General features: G+C 41.5%; 1 protein-coding gene across 1 annotated transcript; it reads left to right on the plus strand.

The window, feature by feature from the left end:
- The first annotated feature begins 958 nt into the window (after window positions 1-958).
- On the plus strand, window positions 959-8,025 carry LOC118406317. The gene is made up of 3 exons (XM_035806243.1): window positions 959-1,326; window positions 6,728-6,865; window positions 7,236-8,025. The coding sequence occupies exons 1-3, from the start codon at window positions 980-982 to the stop codon at window positions 7,585-7,587; spliced, it is 837 nt and encodes a 278-aa protein (XP_035662136.1). The 5' UTR covers window positions 959-979; the 3' UTR covers window positions 7,588-8,025.
- Window positions 8,026-10,689: the final 2,664 nt, after the last annotated feature.

Here is a 10,689-nt window from a genome sequence, read left to right on the forward strand (position 1 = left end):
CTGCCCGTTTCAGCGTGCGCGTTTGTGTATGTGTGGGTGTTCGTCCCAGTGTGAGTGGATTAAATAAATCTGTCCGAATATATTGTACTCTTCAGTACAAGACTCGTCTTTTTACGTACCGGGTATCAATACAAGCAAAAAAACAAAGCCTCTCTAGTAAGGCTATATATGCCATTACTGTATAAACTGATCGACAGTTTAAGAGCATATAATATACTGGTAGTCATACATGCATGGCTACATGAAATATGTGTAATACGTGTATGCCCTTTTTGTTCCGCGTTACGTTACAATTATGCCTTTAAAGCAATATGTTTGTCTTCGACAGCTGTTTTACTTAATGTGATTCCCTGGGATCAATATAAGCTTCACTACGTCATGCTTGTCGTAATCATATGCAGTGCCTTTTGAAGGAAGATACTTTAAGCGCCCGCATCTTTCTTTTATCGTCTATTGCGTCACAACATAATGCATGATTACAAAGGTGACTTAAGATATTTAAGTGTGGGCGTTTCTGTAACTGTACAACAATGTACAATCCGTATTTTCCGTAATTTTCTGATAGAGCTTTTAATTCTTTGCGTTGTCCTTTTTTATTTGAAATCCATACCCAATGACGGTTTTGACGTACCTATATGTACGTATGGATACCATATCCTGTAGTAGACTGTGACGACTGTGGCTTTGTTATGGACAGCTTGCCCATATTTCAAGCGGTCGCAGTTTACGATTTTATGTCACCAACACGTGTTACACAACAAAAGGAAAGAAGAGTCATGGTCACGACCACACGCTCCGAAAAAAGACCCGCCATTTTGAGAGTTCACTCACACAACTTCCTAATATGCACATCTGGGACAAATGGGGATTGATTGAATGACTGTAACGGTAGGAAGCTTGTTATGTGAATGGTGGTGTACGCAAGTTGGGGGCGTGTCTTAGCTGTCACGTTTACGTCTTCGTCACCTTATGTGACGTCATGACAGATGGTCACGTGACAAGGAAACCCCTAGAAAAGGAGGGGACCTTCCCGCTAACCGCACAACCGCTCTCTGAGACACTCAACGAGCGTATACGCTGCACAGAAAACTTCTCCACCGCCCAGCGCAAAAGTCTCTCTGTCTCAAAAACGATGGCGAGTTCCAAGATGAGCAAGCTCCATTCCAAGATGACCGTCTTCAGCGCCGTCTTGGCGCTGTGTTCTTACTTCTTCCTGCGAAGAACGTCGGTCGAGTTTCGGGAAGAAATCTTCATCCAAGCGCCGGAGAGCGAAGTTTTCGAGTTCTTGTCCGACGTCCGGCTCTTGGACTTCGTTCACCCTTATAGGTGGGTAGCATGTGATTTGGTCTTACACGCGCTAACTGTGTAGCATTTTAGCGGGTATTCTGTCGTAAATTGGCCGGTTTTGCTTCTAGTTTGACGTTCATCAGGGCTTCAGGCATATTTGTATGGATGCGAAGAATCTAGAGTCGTCGATGTGTAACTTTGAAAGAAGAAGGAGATTTTGTACTACACACCCATACACACGTGCACACACCACGCGTACTTGAATTGAAATCATTTCGAGTTTTATTTTCCCACCTTTATACTGAAGTTTTACGGGCAATTTCGAAGTGAGTAAATTTGTCGGTTTGTGCCGTAAGAGTTCTTGAAAAAAAACTACGCCAAGCACGGAAGAGCTCTAGAAAATGATTAAATTCATAGTCCTGAAGTGCATAATCCTTATTCAAATCTGTATCTGTATTTGTATTTGTATAGCGGGTATACCACCCTTTGGTGTAAACAAGAAATCTTTTTAAAAAAGCTGTGCCTTGCCGCGTATTTTATGTTATTTTGGTAAGTTAGACTAGATTCTACGCTTAAAAATCCCGAGTTCCACATGTCGCCCCCCCCCTCATTATCATAATTTATGTCAGATGAATTATTGGCACATTAAACAGGTTTTGTAAAACTTTTTGACCCACAATGAATATGCATTATTTTTTATTACAAACTAAGTTCCTTCTGATGCAATTTGTGATATATATTTATATAAACATGGTGAGTTAAAGCGTAGATTTATTACGCTGGACCACATACAGTAACATGCGTCTAGAAGAGCGTTTTAATACTCGCCTGGAATGTACCATTGTCTAACTAAGCCATGAATCTCGGCAAGGAAAGAAGGGCCTTTGGAAGGGGCTTTGGAAGGGCTGGGTTAAAAGGTCCGTCCATTGATCCATGGAAAAAAGCTGGCGTAAAGCCTTGCCTGGCGGCAAGGCAAAAAACAGCTTCGCAGGGACGCGGTACATCGCATATTTGTAGCATACACTGACAGTTTTTCCTCTGTGATTATGAATGAGGCAATATCTATAGCTCTCGAATCTTCCACGTAATCTCCTTCTCTTTCTCTCTTGAGATTTGGCATGATTGTGTTCTGTTCAAAGTCCGCCAGAGCATTGTTAGGCAACGCGCGTGTAAAGTCATATGGCCGTAAAAGGCGGGTTTGAATGTATGGCCCCGTGACGGCATTCGTGCCACAACGGCACAAGTGAAAATTTAAATTAAAGGCAGCACAAATTGAATTCTTTGGCAAACCGTGGATGTAACGTACATCATCTAGTAATTTTGAAGTGAGGAAAGTTGTCATTGGGCCCTTGTTTCTTTTACACGTGGTCTTGCTAAAAATGCTACGTCAAAAATATGGTACCATGCACCAATGTGTGCCCTCGCCACTTACTCTGGCACGGGTCAACCACGCACACCACAATCCCGAAGCACGCTGGCACGCTGTATGACCAATGGATTTAGATAGTGTCCACGGTGTAGCACTTGTGATACGCGTGTAAGAGAAAATCAAATACTTTATCTGTGGAGAAAATCTGATAAAGAAATCTTTTGCAAATTTGCTTTCGGCAACCTTTGCTCTGAATGAAAGCACACGGAAAGATTTTTGCGCTCTACCCTTGTAAATGTCTTACGTGAATGTTTAGAGGTTTAAAACGGCGTATACATGTTATCTAGTTATTACGGTTAAGGTAGTCTCATAGCCTTTGTAGGCCGTAGGTGCAATGCGTTGTTATTGGAGACGGTATTGGAATTCCACCGCATTCACCACCCCAACCGAAGCTAGGTACGCATTTGTAGACTCAGGTGGCGTAAGGAAAGTCGTTCCAAAAGGCATGCATGTCAGGGGACTCGAACCCTGGACCTCTGGGCCTGACTAATCAGTTTTCCAATGGACTTTGGTACGCGTATGAGAAGCTTCAACAATGACGGATACAAGGTGATGAGGGACTTTTATATACCGCAAAATGAATAGACGTCGTAAAACAAAGCCGCACACGTATTTTACGTCACATTTTACGTCAGTGTCACTGCTGTTGAAACAGTACTAGTATCTTTCGAATGGTTCACTGAAAATGGCTTATAAACGACCGCAGAACTTCGAAAACATTGGGTGTATCTTTCAGTTGTATCAGCTGTTTCGAAGGTCATTGTTTTCGGTTGATCGGAAATACCTGTCACTAGCTAGTTTGCCCGGGGATATATCCCAGAAAATACCTCGGTATTTGTTTTCTTGTACAAGAAAAGGCATCCGGCGCTTTTTACCAGAAATCCGTCGGATGTCCTGAAATCTAGTATTTCCTCTTCCGGTGCGGAAAAAGGGAAATCCGGTGAAGAATTCAGCGGAAGAAAACAATTATTCAATCCATCATTTTATGATATTTCCTCTCGGGGACTTTGCTTCAATAATTTACTCTTGGAAACTCAATATGTAGGCTTTATAAATTAAGTCCTACGCAGCGAAAAGTCCTTATAAGCTGTTTAACTGCGTTCGCTGTCTCAATAGGCCGTGGGCAATCTCCGAGAAGATGTGGGGATCCGATAAAATGCTTTTAGGGCTCTCTATGCTCCGTTTTTGTGGTCAAATGGGAGGTGACTATAAAAAGAAAATGCAGACCAAAAAAGAACCTCGAAAGCTCGCGTAAGACACTGCGCCAAATCTTTCATCTGCTGAAGCACTAAAAAGACTCTCGCATTGGTAGATGCAACACTTTTCAACAGTATTTCTTGTACCTTGTCGTTTTCTTTGACAGTCAATATATAGTTTTTCAGTACTACGTGTGATAGAGATGAACTCTGCAATCCAGCACGCAGATTCGAATCTAGGCCAGATAGCTTGATAAGTCAGAAAACGTAAACACCTTCAAACCGAACTGACGGGCTGTTTATACCACTGAGCTATTTTTAGCATGTAAAAAGACAACGGAGATGCTTCGTTCTATTCTTGGAAACTGGCAACCCGTAGTGTTTGTTTTTACACGTGTTTTTGTGCTTTGCAACGTTGACGGAAAAGCCGGAAAAACAGATTGTACCAATTTTGATAATCGGAAGGAAAAATCACATCACATGAATGTTTTAACATAAGACTATATAAGCGCTTAGTTATAGAGTTGACACGGATTTTATTTCTGTTAACGTTGCTATTTTTTTAAATTACCCGGGTAGTTTTTACGTTTGGATGTGGTAGAATCTTTGTCATGAATCAGGCTGTGACAGAACGAATCGCCGAAAATGACAGCATTTTTTTTACGTAACACGACAGCCGACACGATTGTACAACTCACATACGACATTCCAAAGAATGCCATCAGATATGCGACAGTCGTACGACCAAAAGTAATGTCAACGTAACCTCTCAAAGTTTCGAAACTTTCGCGCAAATAGGAACGACACTTTGCACACTGACACACCAATAACATTTATTCATACCATAACCTTAGAAAAGAGAACTCCCGTTTGCTTCAAAACGAGCTACTAAAACATATAATCTGGCTATGTGGCGCAGCCGATTGACATATTTACAAAAATCAGCAGCCTAGGGGGTATAAAACCGATTACTTGAGCTTTTCAGAGTTTGACGTCACCGAACACTTACGGAAAGACGGCAGGCTTTGAGTCTAAGTCTTGGAGAGGGAAAAGGTCTTGAGGCTTCGGAGGGAAAGGGCGATGGAAAGTCTTTTGCTGAAAGTGAAATGGCGGAGGATAAAAGATGGGCTGAAAAGACGTACAACGTAATCAGTCACCCGCGTCACTACTTGTGAAATGAATTCATGTTTTAGGTTCGGGTTGCATTGACTTGCTCCCTCGCTATACTTGCAACTGAAGCCCGACAGTTCCGACTAATCCAAACTTAACTCAAACCAAACCAACTGCAACTCAAACAAGACTTAAACCAATCGAGACTTATCCAAACCAGCCCAAACTGGATATTTGACCCTCTAGCTATCAACACTGACAGAAATTCCATCCAAGTTTCAGACGAAAAACTCCAGAAATCAGCAAATTTCTCGGTGTGTCTACGCGCCAAAGAAAAGTGCGATTGTGCCAAATATCTCAGCCTCTGTCTGTAAAAGTCGTTGATTAAGACACGCAACCAGACAACCTGACCCACTTTCTTGCAATTTTTGTCTTTATTCCAAGTTTTGTCTGGGTTACATAATGTCTGGCGTTGGTACACGAGGGATTCTAGTGCCACATTTTGCGGTCATTGTAGCTTGAAAGTATTTGGCAAAATTCCCTCTGGAAACCCTAGGCGGCAAAAAAAGACGACTATAGCTCAATATCTGAAGGCACTACGATGGCGAGCTTTGTCTATCCCTTTACAGAAAGGTCGCTCTTAGTTTTTACGAGTGATTTTGATCGTGGTCACTGACAGACAGACAGACACACACATACACACATACATACAGACACACACACGCAAATACACACACGCACACACACAGACAGACAGACGTACAGACACGCGAGCGCTGACGAAAGCATAACCTTCTTGGCGAAGATATTGAATTAACATAGACCTCCACACACGCATAGACCTCCACCTTTTCTTCACCCACACATGTAATTATAACGTTAGTTGCAAATCTAACCTCCCTACTTATTTTGCCACTTCAATCTTTACTGTTGAAAATTGAATTTTTTATACTGTCTCTTTATCTATCGCACGTCTGAAAACCACCGTAACGAAGCATTGTTGTTCCCGATAGCTGTGCGCTTGTGTGGGGGCGTTAGATCTGTATCCACTGCGCGATGATTCCAAGTAAATATTTGAACGATTTTCTCGGTATAATATCAATGTCTAGCCCCGCGGTACATGAAACGCTTGAATCGGCATCGGGTAAACTGTCATACTATCTTTAATCCCAATATCAATCGGAAAATTAGCAGAGCATTTCACTACCACAGACCTTCGAAGCCTTTGACGTATCATTTATTCTTGTACAACGACGTATCCTACTATAGACAATATACAAGTATGTAGAAATGTTATAGAACATTTAAACAGTACATTAGAAAGAAGTGAAAATCGCCACAAATTTAACTGAGACCTAGGCATAAACCTATTATACTCTGTATTGTGCATTGGTTGAATCTTTTTGTTTTCAGTTATATGTCTTTTTAGTTGTGGTTATAGACGAGCTAATAGCCTATATAGTTTTGTCTTGTCAAAATGAGCAACTGTGTAATGTTTTCTTAGCTGGTGTGTTACGCCGAAGGGTGGTTATACCGGCTATATAGATACAGATACAGATATGGATACAGATACAGATGTTCTATTTCAAGAAGTTTTTCAGAAAAAAAATTGCCACCTGAGCTCACGATATCTAACGGTTTACCCCCTAACCGTCCTCTGAGTATGATCAATACTGAACTGTCCCCGTTGTTTGTTGTTCTACAGAGTGGGCGCCTTTAACATCACGGCAGTGACGGATGACTCAGGGCTAGAGGGAGTCAACTACGACAACGTGGAAAGGATCGACTTCTTCGGACTCTACACCGAGACACTCTACTTCCCCGTCCACACAAGATTCCTCAAGTACGTCTTACACTACTCCTTGAAGACTTTGCGTTTCTTAAACTGAAAGATATGGGACGTGCTTCCCAAAAATTGCTACTTTTTTTCTTTATTTTTTTATTCTGAAATAGTAGCGAATGTAACTGTCCAGCGATAATCTTCCTTTTAGCTACGTAAGAAAAGATGAAAGTATGTGCTCCCTAGCGGCTAGTTTGCAAACTACAGTTACGTGTTTCTTCGAATTTTAGGAAAAGAAGGCATTTTAGCTCATATCATTTTCTTTGTATTCTGTACTCCATAATTTCTTTTCATCATTCTTCATCTTGTGTTAGAAATTGTTGTTTCTTACTCTGACAGTTCTAAAATATGTTGTTTTACACTTATTTTACAGAAACGCAGGCGAGGTCCGGTCATCCTATGACGTCATGAACGGCACCATCGTGGCCAATCAGTCCTTCACGCTACATCCGGGCAAGCGCAACGGGGTCAACGGCACGCTGGTCGTTGACGTCAGCCGGGTGAGCCTACCCTGGGTCTACTCACACTTCACCGCCTGGAAGGGGGGCGAGGCGCACCGCATGATCCTCGGGGGCATGCGCAGATTCCTCGAGGGGGAAAACCGTGACGTCATCACCCTCCTGAAGCAGTACGCCGACTTGAGAATACAGTTTAACGAACTCAGACTCCTGTCCAATGACATCACGTCATTCTGTGTGCTCCCCATGATCTGTTCGAACTCGTGATGCCATTGGTCCATTTGAAATTTTAAAGAAAATCTAACCAATCAGAGTATTTTTTTGCTGACCAATCGCTGGAAGACATAAAGTGACGTGAGATAGAGGTAGATATATTTATATGGTCGACATGGCGCTCTTAGCGTCCTCAAGATGCCATACGCACAAATGTTAGGTGTCAAGAGCATACAAATCTTAAAGAAATGCAGAAGAAAACGTATGGACACCTTAAGGATACTGCTACATGTAGCTCAGAAAAGAAAGTCTGTTCAAGTTGTACCCAAGATATCGCACAATTCTTGTATATAATAATATTAGAATGGATTCGTGTGAAAAGAGAAGTATATCTTTGTTACAAAGGAAGCATTTAACAGAAATGCTCTGGATAAAAGAAACTATGTTATTGTAAATATATTTGTCAGAATAAATATGTATTGTGTTGAAAGTCAAGAGTTGTCTGTGTTAATGAAAATAGATATAGTGTGCACGTGTACGTGCAGTTCTAGAAGTATAAACAAGACAGACTTCACCCCTTATCTTATATTCAAACATGATGCATTCTTTCTCTTAGAGTCCGAAATACAGACCTGTCACTTGTAGCAGTACTAAAGATGTATGTCATCTATACATGCATTGATATAAACAGGCTAGGGAATTTAGAACTATAGGCACACGGGCAGGAGACAGACAGACAAGCACACACACACACGGACACACAGGTGGCACCCCCCCCCCCCCCCCCCCACACACACACACATACAGACAAGCCATCTTGGCTCAAAGAGTAAGACTTCGATATTTTCGATGTATTTTAGAAGAAAAGTGATCTCTTATAAAGAAAATATCTTCCTACACACAGTTACTAACAAACGGATTCTCAAACAAGATAGTTGGATGGATGAATGGATGAATGGATGGATGGATGGATGGATGGATGGATGGATGGATGGATTACTATCGTATTAAGGTCAACTGAGTGGCGCCGAATGACAGCTCACTCCAGACCCTTGCGATTGACATGTAACCCCGCGTATTGTAATTAAGCTCCTCACAATTCAGCCCCTGGCTGCGAAAAACGTGTAGTCAGCCTACCCAACCTGTTAATGAGTATGAAAAGTATGTAACGTTATGTATGTATTGAGCCTAACCAATAACCAAGAACAAAACAATAACAATGCATAAATGTTAGTTAGAGGTCTTTCTGCACTAGGTGGTGGATAGGGTGGCACCCATCTCCCTTTCTTTAGCCCTGGGCCACACATCTTTGCACAATCACTACAGCAGGGGGCTTTGTCTATAAGTATATGTAGCGGTGTGTGTTAAACTATCATACCCTTTCCCAAATGCTGTGTGACACACAGAGAAAGCAGCATGTACCATTTTAAAGTTTAACTCGGCCGTGGATCGAACTCACGACTAACCGACTACAAGGCGAACACTCTATCTACCCACGTGTGCCTGTAAGATCAATGGCATTAGCCTAATCAAATTATATATATCACTTTAAGCCAGAGCTAGAAAGCACGTTAGGTCGTTTGTAAGGTTTTACTTCGTGATAAACGAAAACAGCAATTCTTTTGTAGTGAAATAATATGACGTTGGTCATTAATAAGCTGCAATTGTATTATACAGTACGTGAACATAGTCCTTTCATATTGTTTATTAATATCTCTACATACGTTATAGAGATAATTAGGGGCGTGTGGGTATGTTTATCTGATTATCATATTCAGTCAAGTATAAAAGGTGCCAATCATATATAATAATGCACGTGGCTAGACGATCTACAAATGAAATGCGGCATATATGAAGAACTTTATTGCACGATAAATATAACGCAATCAGTTCGCATCAAACGATTAAGTCCTTGACTATGCGTATTGTATATGACGTTATAGATCGTTAGGCCACAGCAACTAAGTTTTATGTATGGCATGCTATGCAGAGTGTAAAAATAATGAGATAGCGCGAACTTGGAGAACAAGATGGGTAAAAAAGACGGCCAAGTCTTCAAAATAAACACCATAAACGTCGTAACAAGATTTGAAGTGACAAAACATGGCATCACAACTAACAATTCCTGTATTAAAGAAGTGAACTAGTGTAGTAAAAGTGATACAAGTCTGATACACTGGTATCACTTGCCAAGCTGGCAACTACGTTCATGGCTTCCATATTGGTGACACTTTTACAACTATACCAACAGGTTTTATTTGTGCAATCATATAGTTATGGCTATAGATTACAAGGCTACAACACAACATGTTTGCTTATTTTGATCTATCAGAACATCCCCACAGAGGACAAAAATTCTTGTTTTTTCTTTCTTCTAGAATCAGGGGAAAATTGATTAGCGCGCTAATGTCATCCACAAAATTTACTTGCTATGTCCTTACATGTGAGCACTATATATGGTACTGAAAAGAAAGCGTGTAGTAATTCGTTACCAAGGCCCAGTGGGAAAAGAGTTTCTTGTTTCCCTACCGATTCAGCAAAAAATTGGCGACTGTAGCGGGTTTTTTGTAGTCCAACTACATGAGACGTAAATTTTCGATCGTACATCTATATAAGTGGTACATTTTAAAAATGAAGAAGAAAGACGTCCAATTTTTAAGTTCTGTCAACAGAGTGATGCAAAATGACTTGAATATGAGTAGGAATATCGTTGAGTAGGAATATGTAATACATGTTATTGTTTCACAGGTACAGTTTATTGAATATGCTTGTTCTTGTACAAACTATCTCTAACTGTATGATTACAATATGCCTAAAGCATGTGGGACCGCGTGGCACGATCGGGAGCGCGTTGTTCTCAGGCCCGAGAGGTCCCGGGTTCAAATCCGCTTGCCGTGTCACCGATCTTGTGCCCTTGGGAAAGGCACTTTACACGACTTTCCTCACCTAACTCAGGTGTAAATGAGTACATAGCTTCGGCTAGTGGCAGTGACAGGCCTTTGTTGTGGTGACAGGCCATAGGGGCCATGTTCGGGCATGACGCACCCGCCATGACACATGAGTCAGGCGTAGGAGGAACCCCTTACATCCTTGGTCGGAAGTCCTCCTAGGAGACGGAAACTCCAAAATAACAAACTGCATCTGCTGGGGCCGTCT

Source organism: Branchiostoma floridae, chromosome 19 (assembly GCF_000003815.2).
Source record: "Branchiostoma floridae strain S238N-H82 chromosome 19, Bfl_VNyyK, whole genome shotgun sequence".
Taxonomy (NCBI): domain Eukaryota; kingdom Metazoa; phylum Chordata; class Leptocardii; order Amphioxiformes; family Branchiostomatidae; genus Branchiostoma; species Branchiostoma floridae.

What these genes read in the sequence shown, in the direction of transcription:
- LOC118406317 (XM_035806243.1), top strand. Translation starts at nt 980, where the DNA reads ATGACAGATGGTCACGTGACAAGGAAACCCCTAGAAAAGGAGGGGACC. An exon ending in GACTTCGTTCACCCTTATAG is followed by an intron (nt 1,327 to 6,727) that starts GTGGGTAGCATG and finishes GTTGTTCTACAG; the next exon opens with AGTGGGCGCCTTTAACATCA. An exon ending in GTCCACACAAGATTCCTCAA is followed by an intron (nt 6,866 to 7,235) that starts GTACGTCTTACA and finishes CTTATTTTACAG; the next exon opens with AAACGCAGGCGAGGTCCGGT.